Source organism: Pecten maximus, chromosome 6 (assembly GCF_902652985.1).
Source record: "Pecten maximus chromosome 6, xPecMax1.1, whole genome shotgun sequence".
Taxonomy (NCBI): Eukaryota; Metazoa; Mollusca; class Bivalvia; order Pectinida; family Pectinidae; genus Pecten; species Pecten maximus.
The window spans coordinates 13,924,645-13,948,482 of NC_047020.1; the positions used below are offsets into that span (position 1 = coordinate 13,924,645).

The 23,838-nt window shown below is 34.6% G+C and overlaps 1 protein-coding gene across 2 annotated transcripts; it reads left to right on the top strand.

The window, feature by feature from the left end:
- The first annotated feature begins 5,886 nt into the window (after nucleotides 1-5,886).
- Nucleotides 5,887-21,826, top strand: LOC117329027 (GH3 domain-containing protein-like). 2 transcript variants are annotated; one of them, XR_004533092.1, is made up of 8 exons: nucleotides 5,887-5,982; nucleotides 9,759-9,881; nucleotides 10,858-12,074; nucleotides 12,371-12,498; nucleotides 13,894-14,039; nucleotides 15,770-15,870; nucleotides 16,080-16,373; nucleotides 21,169-21,826. XR_004533092.1 is itself a non-coding variant. In XM_033886713.1 (7 exons), the coding sequence occupies exons 2-7, from the start codon at nucleotides 9,773-9,775 to the stop codon at nucleotides 16,299-16,301; spliced, it is 1,923 nt and encodes a 640-aa protein (XP_033742604.1). In that variant the 5' UTR covers nucleotides 5,887-5,982; nucleotides 9,759-9,772; the 3' UTR covers nucleotides 16,302-16,446. The 2 variants fall into 2 exon arrangements, 1 of the variants encoding a protein (XP_033742604.1); XM_033886713.1 differs by lacking the exon at nucleotides 21,169-21,826 and having other exon boundaries at nucleotides 16,080-16,446.
- The last annotated feature ends 2,012 nt before the right edge of the window (nucleotides 21,827-23,838 follow it).

Sequence of the window (23,838 nt, forward strand, 5' to 3'; positions counted from 1 at the left end):
GTAATCACATTAGATATCAATTGAACATATCAAACCTGGCGTATATCCCCTTACAATGGTACATTTTTTGTTTTGCTTTATATACACGGTTGTATTAGCATTGTAGATATCGCAATACATAGGTAGAGAACTACAACAATATTCATGTGATGTCGGATCAATTCATATAATCCAACTTCTTAAATTGTTATGTTAGAGTCAGTGAGACACAATACAGTTATGTTATGTCGACTGCTCAGTAAAACAGACAAATACAAAAAACAACAAAGGAACAGCCTGCCACAATAACATTGTCATAGTTCAAATTGAAAATCTATTAAACGATGGCAAAATATAAACAAAAATATAGATATGCATGGAGACTTTAGAAAAAGAACAAGGTAAATATTATCAGGTGCTATGGAAGAGTAAGCGTCATCGGCTTCATCGACGACACTCCCCATGCAAATCTAGGTCACATCGACACTCATCATACAAATCTAAGTCATATATGGGTTACACCACAATCTCAGATGAGACTTAGAGTTGTGACAATAAAACCATAGACATATCGCATAAGGAAATAAATATTTCTAAACGAGACTATGATGTCGACCATAGAACGTGTCTGTGGTTTAATCATAATGCAATGTTCTCGAAACCTTATGTTGTGAATTTCTCTATCAGCAGTCGCCATCTGTCACGAAAATCGTAATAATGAAAACAAGCCATTAAATATCCAATTAACTGGGACATGTAAACACTGTAGGGGATGCAGGAATGTTGCTACATAGAAAGGGAAAATTAACGATTGGAAAATTAGAATCATCTTAATTATCATACAGATTAGTTGTAAGCCGTCCCTTTTGGTAACGTTGTAAGTAATGATCGAGGTAGTTGGCTGATGTTGAAAGGTCTGTAATGTTCTTTATCATAACTTATACATCTTATATCGGATTGACATGGTCAATCAAATATTTGTTATTCAATCTAAAACATATACTTATAGGCAAAACTGAAGGACTTTGCAATATCTGTTACTTATTCTGACAAGCTCTTCAAAAAAAGCCATGTCGACCAACAGAGGGGGAATCGAAGTGTAGGGAAAAAATCAAATCGTTTGACGGAAGAATCGTTCTTTGGGAGTGGGTGTTCTATATCAAAAATAATATATAAATAAAAGATAAAATTAATGCAGTTAATATTGTCCAAAGTGTTATACAAAATATCTATCTTTCTCAACTAGTAAATGGTCACGAATTACGAACCATGTTGTTAGTCCTTAATTGTGCCTGTAAACATAATTAGCTGTTCTACTCGTCTCCAACGATTGCATGACGCATACTTTACTATAGATTACCCTGTCCAGATAGGATACTTCACCTGTAATATACAGTACATACATGTAGGTCTACCTCGATGCGAATTTATTTAAGGACGTTGTCCACGGATTGTTTGGACCACTGATAAACTTGTTTATCAAACATTTGTTAGTTTCATTTTGAAATATTACGTCTGGACAAATTGTATTCCTTTTTCTGCTAATTAAGGTTAACGATTCTCTTTTAGAAGAATGAATTTATATGTTTGAGATATCGTTTCCTATTTGCCCTCTAGTTTGAATTTTGCGACCTATTTAATTTGATCAATAATATCAATAAAGCAAACGCTAGCTATGTCATCCCTATTTTCAAAAGAAAAAAACTGTTAAATAAGGCAATGGTAGGTCTGTAAGTGTGCTTCCTGCAACCTTAAAATAGACGAGCTTTTAATGATACATTAATGCATGCTAACACATCACTGGCCGCCTTTATTAGTCGTTAAGAAATCATTACATTTTGAAATATGGAGAATAGCTGTGCTCTAAAAGATGTTTAAGTCATTTATCTCTACCAATTGCAGAAATGATTTTTTTGAAAGTTTTATTTTAGATAATGAGGATGACAACATCATTACCACACACAGAGCTATTTGTATAGTGTTCAATTGTTATCATTGCGAGGTGGTTAGCAACACAGGTAAGGAACTAGGCGAAGGCTCTGACCACTCATCGTATAGAACCGATCAAAAGTCTTTCACTTTTAAAACTGTAATTCCCAATAGGGTGACATATAAGCAGGATAAAAATTTGAGGTCATCCTTGGAACTGGATTAAAGAGCCCTTATTTAACGTCGTATATATAACAATGATTACGTCAGATATTTTTGCGACAAACATAGGACAGCAAATAGTAAATACCACAGTATACCAAGCAGTAATAACTAGATAAGGGATTTGCGTTTTTAATTAACTAAGACGGGATGTTAAATCATAAGATGGATGCACTTTTTTACACTCTGAAGCTGAGGTCGAACTATATTGAACAAGAAATGAATAGATTAAGTACATATGTAATATGTCAAAATAGATGTACATAAAGGCCAGAGATTATGTGATTTGGAGAGTCCCTACCTAGCAAGCTCTTTACATAGTTACTACATAAATTATTACAATGACATCAAAATTACTATAGTTTAGTACATAGTAATATTACAATAGTGCAAAACACAGACAACTTTCATATACACACGCATACACAAACTGTATACCAGAGTTGTGTTGAAGTTTGAAGGTATAGTGCTGCAACAGAGGGCCCAAAAGTCCTCTATTTTTTACCAACCGGTACCCATTTTGGCACAAAGGTCCTTATGACTAATTTTGATCAGGTATATTCTGGGAAATGCTGGGTATTTTTTATAGCATTTTATCGGGGTACCCATAAGCGACTTAAATTTCAATTGACAAGGGCCAGGCAAACTATAAGAAAGTATATCTATTAAAATAAGATAGTGCTTTGTTTTCATGAGGTGTGTACATTTCAAATGTCCAATAACATAAACATACTTATGAGATACTATTTGCATTGCTTTGCAAACAACATCAGGGAAATTGTTATTATTGGGATGAATCTTATACATTGATTAGTTTGCTATCAGTTTAAGCTAATACTTAACAATGACATGCTATGACATTACGGATGTAAGATATTTGATGTCTTCAATTGTAACTTGTTTTTATAGACATATAAATCCCTCTTATAGATGTGAAAATATGTAAATATTGTCATCTGTATGTCGTTATCAAAATATCCAGAGACACTTGAGAATTTGTTCTGTATGTAATTTAAATGATGTCGAGGATGAATTTCATTTTATTTTAAAATGTCCATGTTATTCTGATATTCGTAAGAAGTATTTGAAAAGTTACTATTTTAAAAAACCAAGTATGTTGAAATTGATACAATTATTTAACGGCCCAAAATACCAAAGAATTAGAAAAATTGGCCAAATACATCAAAGTGGCAAATGTCAAATTTAAAGAGCTTCTTTAACATAGTTATGCTTTCCGAATATATTGTCTCTGGCACGAATTTATGTGTTTTGTGTGTTTTGTCTGATGTTGTCAATGTTATGTTTGTATATTACAATGTATGTACATGTATATGATACTGATGAGTCGGAAGACTCAAAGTCAATAAAGAACTTGAACTTGTATTAGTTTTTTTTTTTCTCCGTGTATAAAGTGCCATAGTAATTCAATCATTGTGTTATTTATATTATTTCAGTAAAAAATGGTATTTTTATGCATTTTCAGGAGCATTTTTATGTTGTTTTAGTTACCAAAGATATGAACTGTAACACGGGAGTATTATCTGTTATCATCAGATGCGGTCTGGCAACATAATGCGGCCCATGTTTGATCTATAAGATTTTTAGGTCCACTTTACTCATATTATTTTATGGCAATCAGTAGGCCTTTTTTCAGTATTTCCCAGAATGTCCTCCGGCATCTTTACACTCCAGAGATATCCCTGATCAAGATTAGCTATAAGGACCTTTGTGCCAAAATGGGTGCCGGTTCACTCCAGAAATACGACCTCTGTTGCAGCACTGGTAGTAGTTGTGTTAAACAGATAGCAGCATGTACAGTGTACATATTTACATGTATATATATATTTTAAATGCAATAGTATACAGTTATTGTGTGGGTGTGAGGGAAATAACACTTGTATTGTTCCCCGGGACATGAACTGCATTGTATTTGCCGAGGCGAAGCCGAGGGAAATTGCTAATGTCAAGAGGGACAATAAAAGTGTTATTGCCAGAAATACCCATACAATAACTGTTTTATTATACCAGCATTTAAATCATTCTACTTTTTTTCTCTCGGACCAGTCATCATGTCCTCCACTAATACTTATGATTTTTCCCGAAGATTGTCTTTCAGCATGCTAACTGGCGTTTTGTTACTCGTTGTGTGTTAGCGCTGTCTTTTTCTGAAAAAAAATCCTCTCTAGCATTTCTTCATCTAGGTAATCGAAACTTGTAGATTAAGCCATTTTCCGAAATGTTCCTGTAGCATTTCCTTGAACGATTACTGTGTCTGCTTCGTTTCGATGTCGAAAACGCGTATGCATTGTCCAGTCAGAATGAACGAAGCAAAAAAAAAAAAAAATGCGAAAATATGAATGCGCTCATTCCGGGTAAATAGCACTTATTTGACTATTAACCTGGTTAATAGCAATTTTGGAGGATGTGGTTCAAATAGCATTTCTATTGTCTACTTTTATATAGTGTAAAACAAAGAAAGGTATAATAATGCAAAGAATAAGAATATAAAAGTGTCACGGGCAGGATTTGGGTATAAAAAAAAGGAAATTGCCATCATTGTTTGCAGACCTTGCATTGACAGATGAGACCATACCAGGAGTGTAAAATGTAAACTTTATTTATTTTACAACAATTGCGAAACAAGCTTTGATGATTTTTGCCAGTGAATTATAGAAATTCGTTGCATTTTTGCCAATGAAATATATATAGAGGATATTGAATGGTTTCCCGTTTAGTATAACATATATTTCACAAGTATGGGAGAATATCGATATTTTCACGAGTGCGACAGAATATTTCGATAATTTTCATTCGTGCTTCGCACTCGTGAAAATATCGATATTCTGTCATACTCGTGAAATATGGGTTATACTAAACGGGAAACCATTCAATATCCTCTAATGTCAACTCATATTAATCACGCTTTTTGGCCCGGATGAAATCGCTCGAGGGGTCTTACTGTGGGAGGAAACTGGAGTACCCGAGGGAAACCCACGTGGTCGGGCAGGTGCTTGACCCCATACCTTTTCACGTCCAATCGGGGACGTATATATATAGGTGAAAGGCTAGTGTGTTGCCACTGTGTCACCCGACCACCCACCAGGAGTGTATCAGCCTCCAAATCTCCGTTAAGTTTTCAACTCTTCGAAAGACATTTGTGAGACTGTTCCACACCCAGCTAGGAGGTCTCAAAAGAAAATGACTTTAGTAATCTGCTGACTGTTCCTTCTAAAGGTCATATACTTGGAAATCGGCCGACACTGACAGGCATGTGATACATATTCAATATTTTGAAACCCTCACATGCCATATCATCCAGTCGCTTTACATGAAGCTATTGCTTTTGTAAAAATCCAGTATTAATTGTATAAAAAAATAGTATAAGTAAATATCAATACTCTTTCTCGTCTCTTCTCCATTTTCCAAATGCTTTTTTATTTATTAAATATTTATTTCATAGATGGTATATATTTGTGTTTGCTATTAATGAAAAATCCCGTAAGGCACTAAACACATAATATTTAGAATTCCGGATATTCATCCTATCCGAATCCAATATTATACACATTACTTTCGGTTTGTCCTGAAATACACAATTGCAAATGCAGCTATATTTAAATATACTTTATGGGTGTATTGTGTTATACTTTCATGTGAAACATAAATCATATTGATGTTGTTTAACGCTTGACAGCATCGGTTTTTTTCAAAAACGTCTACATCATAGGTCTATCATGAGGACACTTAACTTAATTGTCCAATTGCAAACTTCCTGTATTGGAACTCTTCTGATTGGTCAACAACAAAAAATGTACAACAGCAGCTTGGGTTGTAAATCAACAGTTTTTGGTGGTAAGTATATATATATATTTACAATAAATTAGGTACTGAATCCTTCTTTACTTATAGGAAGGAATTCTCGCATTCAGTAAATTTTAAGTATTACTTATTACGTATACGTAACAGTACTGGTGACATAACTCGTTAGATAACAGTGAATTTAGCATAGATACAGTTTGTATTTACCAATAATCTTGTAGATGGTCGAGGAGTGAAAGTGAATAAGTGGAGAAATAGAACACGACGTATTGCATATTGATTTTAAGGCAATGGTATGGTGGACCGTCGAATTACAATGATTCAATATAAGCTGTTGTTGGGATGTTACATAAGTCCTGCATGTAGCAGATCTAGAGGGTCGAACGATTTACCCAAAAACACCCCAAAACACATCAAATTCAAGCAATAGTAATAATTCAATCGTTAATAAGGTAAATGAAAAAAAATGTCTGGAAGATAGATGTGCGTGAATCGACAAACTACGCTAGATAATTGTCTTGCCGGTTTTATTGTATGACTGTTTGTAAGAGTTATCTCCCTGGCCGTCAAAACCCTACTCGCCGATAAGTCAACAAAAGAAGGTATCAATAGCTGTATTTGATATGTTAACATATACATATCAATTTCTAATGACGTTTTCATATAATGTGTTGATGTTGTGAGATGTTTTAAGGTGTTTTTTGTAGTTTTTGGGTAGTTTTTGGGTGTTTTTGGGTAGTTTTTGGGTGTTTTTGGGTAAATCGTTCTGCCGGATCTAGACCCGTTAGAGTAATGAACTCTAGACGGATGCTCTAACCATTTGACCTCATGGCCACCAGCGTCCAACCCAGTTCAGATCCTGAGATCTATAGAGAACAAACTTAGAAAACCATACAAGCTGTATTTATTAGCAAAGGAAGCAAATGACAGAATTTTGTTAGTGTCTTGTTATGTGGGTCCAAAAATAAATCAAAGAGTGGCGTGCTACATAAACAACAGATACAGTACCACAACTCTCGTTCAGTAACAAGTGTAGCAGGCCGGGTTTTAATTGTAAATAATGTCCACATATATTTTTTTAATTTTCATTGCGGCTATGAATACCAGTAGCTAGCTACATATCCCGTGGTGCGCGGTAGCGCGCCTCGGAGGATATGTAAGCTAGCTACTGGTATTCATAGCCGCAATGAAAATTTAAAAAATCTATTCATATATTTACATAACCTTGATTTAAAAAATTTATATTGAGAAAACGAAAAATTTTATAAAAAAAAAAGAAAAATTTGTCATGTATACGACGAAACGCCAAATTATTAGAACAGCTGCGAGATCCTATGCACCACGCCATTGTTTTAATGTCGTTCCGCATTTTCCGATCTTTTTTGTTTAATTTTGTATAAAACAAAAAGAAAGACGTATTAAAATAAAATAATATCAAATACAATCATTCAATATTTTTAACACTTATCTCGTACCAACATTATCGATCCAAGGGAAGCTACTCTTCCTGTCTTACTGTCGATGGCGTACTAATATGACACGATTAATCAGGTGATTTGCACGAGAGACAATGTTTTCATACGGTTTTCATAGTGTATTCATGGTCATATGTTTGTTGTTTTCACTTGGTATGTTCATATCAGCAAACCACATTAGGAATGTAAATATAGTTGTATGGTCGCCTTCTAGCTTCCGGCTAGAGGGAATTTCCCTTTAGCTCAGTTGGTAGAGCGACGGACCATTAAGCCGAGGGTCGCGGGTTCGATCCCGGCTGGCTGCACACTACTACTCCTTGAACTTTTACAAAGACATGATCTACAAACTACAATGGCCAACACTACAAACACTTTGCCTACACACAAGAATCATCTTCTTTTACAACATTGCACACCAAATCTTACCCATAAACCCAACACATATACTCACTCCTTTCAGACCCTCAAACAAGACATGCACACCCTCAAGCATACAAACACATAGCTGCTACAAGGGACACCTAAAAATACTCATTCTTTCCGCACACAATGCAATCTCCTTCCAACAGCAGCAGTATTTAAGCATTGAACAGCTTTCAGTTGGCATTCATATTGACTATGAATGCCAACTGAAAGCCGTTCAATGCTTATATTTAATTAACATCTGCAATTTTTTATTTGTCGTGCGATTTTTTTTTGAAGTTGGCAGTTCATAAGCTGGTGAACTCGCAACTGAATTGGTAGGGTTATATAGTGGCAGTGCCATACAATGGTAAATATACATGTATGTACCATTCACAACGTTAACACTAGAAAACTTCAAGGCATATATACCCTAAATGGTACACCGCCCTTGAAGCCTACATCACACAATAAACCACACCACTTTTTATTCTTTTACTTTTTATTTATACCCTGCACAACTTTTTATTTGAAAAATCACTAATAATAACCCCATTCATGCCTCTGCACCAGGACCCCTGAGGGTAATGGTATGATCATCACTTATGATGGCAACCCCATAAAATTGAAGAAGAGCTTTGCATCTTCTCATAGAGGGGGACTTCTACTACTAATAAATCAATTGGAAACAAAAACCAAACAGTAAGTCTACAACCTAGGAATTTTCAGACTGTATACAAGACCATTATCTATATATCGTGTAACAGAGAGCAGGATTAATTAAATTTAAATCACTGCCTCCGCTAGGGATCGAACTCGGGACCGCTGGCTTACTAGTCTTACGCTCAACCGATCGAGCTAAAGAGAAGATCTCTCTAGCCGAGCGGTGTATTGCGGCTAGTATTTACCAGGGTTACATACTACCCCTCCAGGAAAGAACTCGTCCTTGAGTTTCCAGGGATAACAGCAATGCTTTCGCAAGCAGCGTTGAGTATCATTCCAGAGTCCCTACATGGGCGCCAATGTAACAGAGAGCAGGATTAATTAAATTTAAATCACTGCCTCCGCTAGGGATCGAACCCGGGACCGCTGGCTTACTAGTCTTATGCTCAACCGATCGAGCTAAAGAGAAGATCTCTCTAGCCGAGCGGTGTATTGCGGCTAGTATTTACCAGGGTTTCATCATTTTATGCATGTACATCTCAGACTGTACAAGATTCAGGCATGAAACATGCCATCAATTTTAGACATTTTATTCGATCACAAATGAGGAAGGAATGATAGACAATTTGTTAGTGCACCAGTGGGGAAGAGCTTGTGCATGATAAAATAGCTGTGTTGGAGTCAATGTTTGAAATTGTATGTACACTACACAGGTCCAAAGGATTCTAACATTTGATGTTTTCTCCAATGCTATCAGTCAGTATTAGACGATGGCAATTATACATGTATCTACATAGTACATACACTCTGGATTGATGTCATAATCCATCAAATTAGGTCTATGATATCATATTAGTGCAAATTTTCTCTGTTTAAAAAAACCTGCAGACATACGAAATGTTATGACTGTATCTACTGTACTCGTTTCACTTTGTTCTGATAGTTGCATGCCCCTATAGCTACAAGTACATGTATGAGTCAGAAGTAACAGATCAAGATGGAACACAGATACAAGTGTGTAGTACATTGTATACATTTTCTTAGTTGTATCATGTGAACCTCAAGTACATGTACAAATGTATACGTATCTGTATCCTGTTACGTTTAAAGCCTAGAGGTTTGAAAGGATCAATCCAGTCTCTTATTATATATTTTGAATCCAGTTTTTATATGATGCATTGATTTGACTTTCACCGTCTGAGAGTATTTTTATTTAACTGTATATGATACATGTATTTTAAGTGTAAACTAACAGTTCTTTGTTATCAGAACACTAAGATACTATGAAGTGGAGTGTATGTTTCGGTGTGGCTGCTGCTCTCTTCGGAATATATTATCTCCAAATCCTCATGACTGTCACATTGAGCTCCATTCTTGCCAAACTAAGGGCAGGTGAGTTGGTATATATATTCCATGCATTTGATTTTTCTATGCTTCATTCTCTTGGTATTATTGTCATAAATAATAAGTGATTTTAGTGTAGGGCAATATAGGCCTATACATGTATATATATATACAGACTCATTCTATATAGACCTTTTAATCTAATTATCGATCATGATTGTATGGCATTTGAATTATTTTAGCTTAATTTATTGTATTTATACTGTAATTATGGGGCTAAAATATAAATGAAATTTGCCTCATAATAGAGGTTAAGTTTATACAAGGTTTATTGTCAGAAGTAGCATATAGGTGATAATACACATGTCTTTCACCTAGGCAGCTAATGTTTGATTCCCTGATCAGACATGAAAAGCTATGGGTCACTTGCCTGACCATATGTGTTTTCTCTGGGTACTACGATTTCCTTTCAAAGTAAAACCCCTCCCATCTGGACTAACAAGCATAATTTATATAATTTATAAGTTTATGTAACTTCCCTGTTTCCGAATTAAGGGTAAGTGAGCTTATGCCGCGATGCAACATCTGGCATTATCTTTTTCTTTAAACAATATCTCAATAACCAAGAGGTCCAGAGACCTGATATTGGGTCTGTAGAATGCGTGGGTGGTTGAATTTCATGCGCATTGAAATGAATAATTTTGATCTATAATCAATGCAAGGTAACAGAGGTCAGATAGGCTAAAATTTTAAAACAACTTCTCAGTAACCAAGAGGCCCAACCCTGATATTGAGCCTGCAGCCTGCTGAAGTGAAAGACTATCAAGTTTATTCAAATGAATGACCTTGACCTACATTTAAGGTCACAATAATATTTATCATTTTCAATTATTTTACTAGCAAAAAGAACATCTGATATACTGGTAATCATATTTATTTATGGTGTTTCGTGTCTGTATAGGTCCACGATATATGATGTACATTTTTTTTATTTAATCATTTTTGCATAAATCCTGTCTTCCAGCCTCTGTACTTGGTGTATGCATGCTGACAACAACCGTGACTTTAGACTTCTACAGAAAGGATATTGATGATACAAAATTCTACACCTTGCGAAGCAAGATTTACCAATACATCGCCAACAATGCTCTTGCTCTAGTTGGACAGTATCAACTATGGAAAATGGCCAGACGATCTAAAGATATCAAAGCTGTACAAAATGAAATTCTTTTACAAAGGCTTCAAAGAAATAAAGATACAGAATATGGTGCCAAATACAGATTTTCTGAGATAAAAACTAGAGAGGATTTTGTGAAGAGTCACCCTCTAACAAGGATAAATCATTATGAGGATTACATAAAAAGAATGATGTCTGGAGAGGAAAATATCCTGACATCCTCTCCCCCAATCATATTTGCTGTCACCTCAGGAACCTCAGGGAAAAGCAGTATATTGCCAATGATCAAGGAACAAAGACTATTATTTTTCTTGCAAGGAGTAGCTATAGCATACACTAGTATGGTCAAGACATTTTCTGGTACAAATTCGCTCAAGAAAAGTCTCAAACTTTTCTACACTCCTAAATTGAGAGAATCCCCCTCAGGAATACCTATTGGCCCAAACTCCTCGTCCCCATCAAACTCCAAGTCTTTGTTGAGTCTATACTCTACCCCAAGTGTTGGATATGAAATTCTCAGTGAACCGGAGGCCTTATATGTCCATTTACTGTTTGCTTTAAGGGATCGGAATATCGGAATCATAGAAGCTAACTTTTCCTCCATAGTGTACAACTCACTCCAGGCTCTGGAATGTCATTGGGAAAATCTTGTGGATGACATTGAGAAAGGTCACATTAATACATCTCTTAATATTGATGATAGCATTAGAACTGAACTGGAGAAATCGTTAAAACCAGACAAGAAAAGAGCAGATGAGATCAGGGCATCGTTCAAAGATGGCCGAATCAGTTTGGTGAAAAGATTATGGCCAAATTGTAATGTTGTTTTAGGGACTGATACGGGTACATTTGCCCTCCAAGGAGATATGCTGAGGGAAACATTCTGTAAAGGAGTACCCCTCTACTCTCCTCTGTATGCAGCCTCTGAAGGACTTTTAGGGGTCAATATCTGGCCCCTTGAGAGACCTAGTCATTACCTAATGGCCCAACAGTCAATGTTCTATGAATTCATTCCTGTGGAGAAAAGTGGAGAAAATCAACCAGAAACTTATTTCATGGATCAGGTAATTACTTATTGATTACTTCTATAATAGTATATTACAGACAATTGTTGGCTGATATGATATTGTCAGGCGATGTATAGATGATAACACATTTACAGGTAATTTATAGATATACATTTACAGGTATACATTTACAGATACTATATAGATTATATGATATTTACAGGTAATTGATATATAAATGATACAGGTTATATGAAGATGATATATTTACAGGTGTAATTGATATATAAATGATACAGATGATATAAAGATGATATATTTACAGGTATGTAAGGATGATATGATATTTACAGGTGGAGAAAGGATGTGTGTATGAACTAGTCATCACTACAGCTTCAGGTCTGATGAGGTACAGGTTTGGGGATGTTGTCAAAGTTGTGGATTTCTACAACCAGTGTCCTGTTATAGAGTTTATGTACAGGTGAGTATACTGCCAGTATTGTCATAGAGTCCATATACAGGTAAGTATACTGACGGTATTGTCATAGAGTCCATATACAGGTAAGTATACTGCCAGTGTTGTCATAGAGTCCATATACAGGTGAGTATACTGCCAGTATTGTCATAGAGTCCATATACAGGTGAGTATATTGCCAGTATTGTCATAGAGTCCATATACAGGTGAGTATACTGCTGGTATTGTCATAGAGTCAATATACAGGTGAGTATACTGCCAGTATTGTCATAGAGTCCATATACAGGTGAGTATACTGCCAGTATTGTCATAGAGTCCATATACAGGTGAGTATACTGACGGTATTGTTGTAGAGTCCATATACAGGTGAGTATATGCTGCTGGTATTGTCATAGAGTCCATATACAGGTGAGTATACTGCTGGTATTGTCATAGAGTCCATATACAGGTGAGTATACTGCCAGTATTGTCATAGAGTCCATATACAGGTGAGTATACTGCCAGTATTCATGTACAGGTGAGTATATTGTATACTGCCAGTATTGTCATAGAGTCCATATACAGGTGAGTATACTGCTGGTATTGTCATAGAGTCCATATACAGGTGAGTACATTGTATACTGCCAGTGTCATCATAGAGTTCATGTACAGGTGAGTATACTGCCATTATTTTCATAGAGTCCATATACAGGGGAGTATACTGCCATTATTGTCATAGAGTCCATATACAGGTGAGTATACTGCTGGTATTGTCATAGAGTCCATATACAGGTGAGTATACTGCCAGTATTGTCATAGAGTCCATATACAGGTGAGTATACTGCCAGTATTCATGTACAGGTGAGTATATTGTATACTGCCATTATTGTCATAGAATCCATATACAGGTGAGTATATTGTATACTGCCAGTGTCATCAAAGTTTATGTACAGGTGAGTATACTGCCAGTGTCATCATAGAGTCCATATACAGGTGAGTATACTGCCAGTATTGTCATAGAATCCATATACAGGTGAGTATATTGTATACTGCCAGTGTCATCATAGAGTCCATATACAGGTGAGTATACTGCCAGAAGCCCTTCGAACCCCCAACCAACCAACCAACCAACCAACCAACCATGCATCCAATTGTTCTACCTCAACATAATTGAGTTTAGCCAGGAAAAAATGTGTATTCATTTCATGTACAATGTCTATTTTAACAACAGTATTGCATCATTGAGTTCATATAAATACTAGACCAGTATGGTTTTTTTTTTTTTTTTGTTTGGCTTGTATATAAAATATATATATGTATCTACAGTATTAAGTGTCACCAGAAAAAGTCTAAATGCATTCACGCTTTTCATTTCTGTTATGAATACAGCGTTTGGTGATTGTGTTTGGGTGATGTTTACAGACAGGGCCAGCTGTTGAACGTAAGAGGGGAGAAAACGTCAGAAGTAGCTTTTTTCCGAGCTCTGTCGGAGAGTGTGGCTCACTGGTCTGGGTCAAAACTGGTGGACTATTGTTGTGCTGAGAGTGTGTTGATGGAGGTGGAAGAGGGTATGTATATTGTGTTGTCAACCATATTATTTGGTATACATTGTATTATAATTTGAAACAAAAAGATTTTTGAAAGTAAAGATACTCTAATCTGACTAGCCATATAAATTGTATTGATATTTAAGTAGCTGACTGTAGGGGAAAATGGAACTGTTGTATATGAGGTACGGACAAAAGCCCCCCCCCCCCCCCCCCCCCCGGACATTAGCCCCCCCCCCCCCCCCCCCCCCCCCCCCCCCCCCCGGACATTAGCCCCTAGGACAAAAGCCCCTAGGACAAAAGCCCCTTCACACTAATCAAAAAGTGGACAAAAGCCCCTTCATGAAAAAAAAAATGATATTTATTTTTCTGTTGATTTTTAATTGCTACATATACATATGTCATCAGTGGCTTCGACAATGTAAACAACCAGTTCCAACAACAACTACTTGAACTGTCTGTTACATAAACAATAAGCTGTTCCACTTAATACAACGTAGAGCAACATGTTTGGTTAGGTACTTATTATATTATAATTTGAGACACTGTAAATAGGGATCAAAATTTAATGTTTATTGCTTTTGTAGGCATTTCTTTGATTATATATAGCAATATTTGCAGTATATTAGGAAGTCAAAAATTATGTGTAATCAGTAACAATTTGTTCAACATGGAGAACTTTCCTGAAATTTTTAGCTGACTTGATAATATTAAGTTTGAAAAAATAAATTATGATGTTTAAACACAGACATATAATGCTACACTGACATTGAACCAAGGACCTTCATTTTCCATACAATTATTCTCCAAATTTCAGAGCTAAAAACAACAATATATATATATAGTTTCTGTTTTTCAAAAGTACAGATTTATTTAAAGTATACCAGCTAAATTTATAAAGAAGGGGCTTTTGTCCGGGGGGGCTAATGTCCAGGGGGGCTTTCGTCCGGAGGGGCTTTTGTCCTAGGGGCTAATGTCCGGGGGGGCTAATGTCCGGGGGGGCTTTTGTCCTTTTGTTGAAGAAACACATTAAATTTCAATCTTTTCATTAATGTTACCTGTTATACAATGTACTCACTAATTTGGCTGTATATACACATACTTCAGTGGCTGTATATGTACACATACTTCAGTGGCTGTATATGTACACATACTTCGGTGGCTGTATATATACACATACTTCGGTGGCTGTATATATACACATACTTCGGTGGCTGTATATATACACATACTTCGGTGGCTGTATATATACACATACTTCGGTGGCTGTATATATACACATACTTCGGTGGCTGTATATATACACATACTTCGGTGGCTGTATATATACACATACTTCGGTGGCTGTATATATACACATACTTCGGTGGCTGTATATATACACATACTTCGGTGGCTGTATATATACACATACTTCGGTGGCTGTATATATACACATACTTCGGTGGCTGCATATATACACATACTTCGGTGGCTGTATATATACACATACTTCAGTGGCTGTATATATACACATACTTCAGTGGCTGTATATACACATACTTCAGTGGCTGTATATATACACATACTTCAGTGGCTGTATATATACACATACTTCAGTGGCTGTATATATACACATACTTCAGTGGCTGTATATACACATACTTCAGTGGCTGTATATATACACATACTTCAGTGGCTGTATATATACACATACTTCAGTGGCTGTATATATACACATACTTCTATCAGTATCTTGTTTCCACTTTTAGATCCTAAGGACAAAGAGAGCTATGTGCCATTTTACCATGTATTTGTAGAACTTGAACTAGAAATGGAGGACTTTGTCTTGTCTGATGATCAAAAGGATTTTGTAAGTAAATATTCCTTATTATATACACAACAAACATAATAGAAATAACATGTTTGTCATGTAAATGTACAGATTTATAAAATTTTGTATGAATGCGTCCTAGGAGGTCTGCAGTATTTTATTAGAGATAGCTTTATCTATAAACTGGGGATATTCAAATTAGGTAAGTCAAATTCAGATTATACTGTGTGAATTATCTCCCATTACAGGTTGACGAATCTCTATGTAAGCAGTCATATGTATACCAGTCATTTAGGAAGAAAGGTAGTATTCGCCCAATGAGGATTCATATGGTCAGCCCTGGTACATTCCAGGAACTAAGGGACTTCACTATAGCAACTACATCTGCCTCATCCAATCAGTACAAAGCTCCGCGTGTCCTAAAGAGGAAGGATGCTCTGGAGATGGTGATGAAGAATGTGGTTAAATAGGGTTTTTAGCTCTCACAAGTGTCAGAACAGCTTTAGACTGAGTAAATATAGTACAGAAAATGTATGGTTTGTTTAGGTAGCAGTGTACAGTAAAAATGCCAAATTCTGAAAAATATGGCACATGCTTTAGATATGTAAACATTGCCAGTTAACCTTACATATAACCTCTAATAAAGTATATATATTTGAAATCTGTACAACATTTGCAATTTTAATAGAGCTCTGAAGGATAAGTAAACTGATATTTTCTGTGATTTTTAGAGCTGTGAATACCATGGTAACAGCTTAAAAAATTCTCAAAAATTGCAAAATATTATGATATTTGACCCAAAATGGCACAATTCTCTACACAATTTTTTTTCTGAAACCTATTTAAAATTAAATATCTCTATCCCAAAGACAGAATTAATCTTGTTTGGACATATGTTGTAAATTAAGTTTTTCCGCTATCTTACCTTTTCTGTGGGCTTCCATTTTGCGCTGTAGGCGAAACTAAATTTCCTGTGTAAACACACGTTCGGAAAATTCGGATATTTAAAATACGGAACCAATTTATTGATTTTTGTTTTAATAAATGTGAAGCCTGTATGCACTACTTCATACTGGATATACCAATTATAGTGTACATTTATTTTTTCATTTTTTATACATATCATAATACAGGAGTTATTTGCTTAACAAAAAAATTGCCCATGGCCAGGCTGTCTTACTGTGGTGTGCTACCTTATACATCACTTTTGTTAATTCTAATTTTACTAAAAACCCCTTGAATGTCTAGAATATGTTCCGACGAACAAAATGACATATCGGGTTACTGTGTATCTTTAATAGTCACCGAGTATTGCTGATTTCCCCGAGAGGTGTATTTTGACAACTTTTTCTCCCAATCCAGTAATAAGGGGAGGTAATTTTAAAGATGAAAACTCCCATAATTCTGTATATCTCTTGAATAAAGTTGTGTTTTGAGTTGAATGTGGTACTTTGAGTCTCTGTGCATGTAATCAAGCAAAAAATACTATACAACTATCAAATTTAGCCTTGAAATATGACGTCATAGTTACCATGACGTCATCAGTAACTATGACGTCATCAGATGGTATCTATGACGTCATAAATACTCAATGGTGTCATAATAAATAACCAAATTCCTTTCCAAACCTCAGCTTAGCAACACATGCAATATTCTAACTGATAAATCATGACATGACATCCAAGATTTCAAAATGTCATGCCTATGACATCACAGTCATCTGTTTCCACCCCGGTAATTCAGATATGTACCAATGATCATATGAAAGTGTCCGCTGATCCCATTTTATGCGGAAAATGCTATTTTTTTCTGCTTTACCGAAGGAAGTGACAATAATTGACAATATTGTATCAACCGTACACTCCATCAATTGAAATTACATGCTTACCAATGTATAAATAAATTGAAAATAATGGTTTCACCAAATATTTCAAAAAATAACACTTACTGTAATAGTTTCCATGGATACGGGGTAATAAATCAGGTAAAACCAACCAGAATTCAGTCTATATGGTTTGTTAGATACCCAATAAGTTATTTTGGGTTTGTTATAAAACATAGAATATCTTTTCAATTTACACTGACCCATTAACATTATGCTTAGGTAGCAGTGTACAGTAAAAATGCCAAATTCTGAAAAATATGGCACATGCTTTAGATATGTAAACATTGCCAGTTAACCTTACATATAACCTCTAATAAAGTATATATATTTGAAATCTGTACAACATTTGCAATTTTAATAGAGCTCTGAAGGATAAGTAAACTGATATTTTCTGTGATTTTTAGAGCTGTGAATACCATGGTAACAGCTTAAAAAATTCTCAAAAATTGCAAAATATTATGATATTTGACCCAAAATGGCACAATTCTCTACACAATTTTTTTTCTGAAACCTATTTAAAATTAAATATCTCTATCCCAAAGACAGAATTAATCTTGTTTGGACATATGTTGTAAATTAAGTTTTTCCGCTATCTTACCTTTTCTGTGGGCTTCCATTTTGCGCTGTAGGCGAAACTAAATTTCCTGTGTAAACACACGTTCGGAAAATCCGGATATTTAAAATCCGGAACCAATTTATTGATTTTTGTTTTAATAAATGTGAAGCCTGTATGTACTACTTCATACTGGATATACCAATTATAGTGTACATTTATTTTTTCATTTTTTATGCATATCATAATACAGGAGTTATTTGCTTAACAAAAAAATTGCCCATGGCCAGGCTGTCTTACTGTGGTGTGCTACCTTATACATCACTTTTGTTAATTCTAATTTTACTAAAAACCCCATGAATGTCTAGAATATGTTCCGACGAACAAAATGACATATCGGGTTACTGTGTATCTTTAATAGTCACCGAGTATTGCTGATTTCCCTGAGAGGTGTATTTTGACAACTTTTTCTCCCAATCCAGTAATAAGGGGAGGTAATTTTAAAGATGAAAACTCCCATAATTCTGTATATCTCTTGAATAAAGTTGTGTTTTGAGTTGAATGTGGTACTTTGAGTCTCTGTGCATGTAATCAAGCAAAAAATACTATACAACTATCAAATTTAGCCTTGTAATATGACGTCATCGTCACCATGACGTCATCAGTAACTATGACGTCATCAGATGGTATCTATGACGTCATAAATACTCAATGGGGTCATAATAAATAACCAAATTCCTTTCCAAACCTCAGCTTAGCAACACATGCAATATTCTAACTGATAAATCATGACATGACATCCAAGATTTCAAAATGTCATGCCTATGACATCACAGTCATCTGTTTCCACCCCGGTAATTCAGATATGTACCAATGATCATATGAAAGTGTCCGCTGATCCCATTTTATGCGGAAAATGCTATTTTTTCTGCTTTACCGAAGGAAGTGACAATAATTGACAATATTGTATCAACCGTACACTCCATCAATTGAAATTACATGCTTACCAATGTATAAATAAATTGAAAATAATGGTTTCACCAAATATTTCAAAAAATAACACTTACTGTAATAGTTTCCATGGATACGGGGTAATAAATCAGGTAAAACAAACCAGAATTCAGTCTATATGGTTTGTTAGATACCCAATAAGTTATTTTGGGTTTGTTATAAAACATAGAATATCTTTTCAATTTACACTGACTCATTAACATTATGCTTAATTAACCCACCCTTAAAATGGGTAAATATGCGAGTTACCTCCCTTGATTCCTCTAATATGACAAGCCTGATAATAAACAAGTTTTAAATTGTTTTTATGCATTTTTGGGCAATAATGAACTAAAATGAAGCTTAATCAAGCATAATTAAGCACAATTTCCAAAAAATAACATTTTTCAGCCCTTATAAGGTAGCAGTGTACAGTAAAAATGCCAAATTCTGAAAAATATGGCACATGCTTTAGATATGTAAACATTGCCAGTTAACCTTACATATAACCTCTAATAAAGTATATATATTTGAAATCTGTACAACATTTGCAATTTTAATAGAGCTCTGAAGGATAAGTAAACTGATATTTTCTGTGATTTTTAGAGCTGTGAATACCATGGTAACAGCTTAAAAAATTCTCAAAAATTGCAAAATATTATGATATTTGACCCAAAATGGCACAATTCTCTACACAATTTTTTTTCTGAAACCTATTTAAAATTAAATATCTCTATCCCAAAGACAGAATTAATCTTGTTTGGACATATGTTGTAAATTAAGTTTTTCCGCTATCTTACCTTTTCTGTGGGCTTCCATTTTGCGCTGTAGGCGAAACTAAATTTCCTGTGTAAACACACGTTCGGAAAATCCGGATATTTAAAATCCGGAACCAATTTATTGATTTTTGTTTTAATAAATGTGAAGCCTGTATGTACTACTTCATACTGGATATACCAATTATAGTGTACATTTATTTTTTCATTTTTTATGCATATCATAATACAGGAGTTATTTGCTTAACAAAAAAATTGCCCATGGCCAGGCTGTCTTACTGTGGTGTGCTACCTTAATTAACCCACCCTTAAAATGGGTAAATATGCGAGTTACCTCCCTTGATTCCTCTAATATGACAAGCCAGATAATAAACAAGTTTTAAATTGTTTTTATGCATATTTGAGCAATAATGAACTAAAATGAAGCTTAATCAAGCATAATTAAGCACAATTTCCAAAAAATTACATTTTTCAGCCCTTATAAGGTAGCAGTGTACAGTAAAAATGCCAAATTCTGAAAAATATGGCACATGCTTTAGATATGTAAACATTGCCAGTTAACCTTACATATAACCTCTAATAAAGTATATATATTTGAAATCTGTACAACATTTGCAATTTTAATAGAGCTCTGAAGGATAAGTAAACTGATATTTTCTGTGATTTTTAGAGCTGTGAATACCATGGTAACAGCTTAAAAAATTCTCAAAAATTGCAAAATATTATGATATTTGACCCAAAATGGCACAATTCTCTACACAATTTTTTTTCTGAAACCTATTTAAGATTAAATATCTCTATCCCAAAGACAGAATTAATCTTGTTTGGACATATGTTGTAAATTAAGTTTTTCCGCTATCTTACCTTTTCTGTGGGCTTCCATTTTGCGCTGTAGGCGAAACTAAATTTCCTGTGTAAACACACGTTCGGAAAATCCGGATATTTAAAATCCGGAACCAATTTATTGATTTTTGTTTTAATAAATGTGAAGCCTGTATGTACTACTTCATACTGGATATACCAATTATAGTGTACATTTATTTTTTCATTTTTTATACATATCATAATACAGGAGTTATTTGCTTAACAAAAAAATTGCCCATGGCCAGGCTGTCTTACTGTGGTGTGCTACCTTACAGATTTTTTCAATATATACATTGTACATGTACATTCTCCATATAATGAAAACCTCTAATTTTGAGAAATTCCAAAATATTTAGTATAGATTTATTAATGATGTGTTTACATATATTTAAACATTTTTGAAACATGCATAATTTATTACTTATATGTATACTATTAATTATTAATTCTCTGCTAATTTAGCTGAATCTACTGGTCTAGACTGCTTTTATAGCTGTTACAGTTGTAGTGTTTCACTGATGAAGTTATATTTTGTGATATGGAATATTTTTGTACGTTGATATTGGCGGGTGCTGTAGTGTTGCCACAGCCAATTTGATTAATTGTGATTCATTTTGACTGATTGGGCCAGAGCTGTTTGTTTTTGAAATGAGGACAGACCAAGTGAGCTTTGTTGCTTTCAGGGTAATGTATCAAAATCTGCAGGTCCATCAAAAAATTTTAATGTGCCTGAAATTGCATTTATATTTCAAAAATTTACTCGCATTGAATAACATTGTTGCATCCGTAAAATCTTTCCTCAAATGATGACCAGAATCGGTCACATAACATTCCTTCCTGGAAAAGTGACCAGAATTTGTCACATTACAATCCTTACTCGAATGGAGAACAGAATTTGTCACATTACAATCCTTACTCAAATGGTGACCAGAATTTGTCTTACAATTCTTACTCAAATGGTGACCAGAATCTGTCACATTACAATCCTTACTCAAATGGTGACCAGAATTTGTCACATTACAATCCTTACTCGAATGGTGACCAAAATCTGTCACATTACAATCCTTACTCAAATGGTGACCAGAATTTGTCACATTACAATCCTTACTCGAATGGTGACCAAAAACTGTCGCATTACAATCCTTACTCAAATGGTGACCAGAATTTGACACATTACAATTCTTACTCAAATGGTGACCAGAATTTGTCACATTACAATCCTTACTCGAATGGTGACCAGAATTTGTCACATTAGTCCTTACTTGAATGGTGACCAGAATTTGTCACATTACAGTCCTTACTCAAATGGTGACCAGAATGGTGACCAGAATTTGTCACATTACAATTCTTACTCAAATGGTGACCAGAATTTGTCACATTACAATCCTTACTCGAATGGTAACCAGAATTTGTCACATTAATCCTTACTCAAATGGTGACCAGAATCTGTCGCATTACAATCATTACTCAAATGGTGACCAAAATTTGTCACATTAGTCCTTACTCAAATGGTGACCAGAATCTGTCGCATTACAATCCTTACTCATTTACTTATTTTAGTTCCCCTTTGTCCCTAGTTTTGCATATTGCATTTTGGCACCAATCGAAAAACAACATGGCCGACTGGCAGCCATCTTAGATTTTGACAATTAACTTTTGTTATCTTATAATTACTATAATTTACCATTACACATACTATTATCTATGACTATTGCAGGTTGCTCCTGCTATATTGTACTATATCAAGTTATTAAATGTTTTGAAGAAGAGTGAAAGATGGAAAAAGAAGAGAAAAGATCGGTCTTTCATTTGACTGATATATCAATGTTTTGTGCCATGATCCCTCGTGAATCTCTTGTTAGGAGATTATATAACTTTCAGGTCTTTTTTGTTATACATATATGTAACGGTAATACTTATACTCATTTGATATACCTCATTTCCCCCCCCCCCCCCCCCCCCCCCCCCCCCCGGTAATTGGTAATTATATATATAATCTGTGATGGAATAATACTGGTTATGTATTTGGTAATTATATATATAATCTGTGATGGAATAATACTGGTTATGTATTTGGTAATTATATATATAATCTGTGATGGAATAATACTGGTTATGTATTTGGTATTCTACAATGGAACAATACTGGTAATATATTTGGTAATCTATGAAGGAACAATACTGGTAATATATTTGGTATTCTATGAAGGAACAATACTGGTAATATATTTGGTATTCTACAATGGAACAATACTGGTAATATATTTGGTATTCTACGAAGGAACAATACTGGTAATATATTTGGTATTCTACAATGGAACAATACTGGTAATATATTTGGTATTCTACGAAGGAACAATATTGGTAATATATTTGGTATTCTACGAAGGAACAATACTGGTAATATATTTGGTAATCTACGAAGGAACAATACTGGTAATATATTTGGTAACCTATGATTGAACAATACTGGTAATATATTTGGTATTCTACGAAGGAACAATACTGGTAATATATTTCGTATTCTACGAAGGAACAATATTGGTAATATATTTGGTAATCTACGAAGGAACAATACTGGTAATATATTTGGTAATTTATGATTGAACAATACTGGTAATATATTTGGTATTCTACGAAGGAACAATACTGGTACATTATTTGGTATTCTACGAAGGAACAATACTGGTAATATATTTGGTATTCTACGAAGGAACAATACTGGTAATATATTTGGTAATCTATGATTGAACAATACTGGTAATATATTTGGTATACTGTGATGAAACTATTCAATGAACTGTTAATGCTTCCCTCAGGAATGATTTTTCATTATTTCATAACAAATTCTGAAATATAAAGCAATATGCTATCCTGTTGATAATGTCCTTTATTATGTGGGAGGGGCATACATCTGTATAGTACTCAACTGTTACACA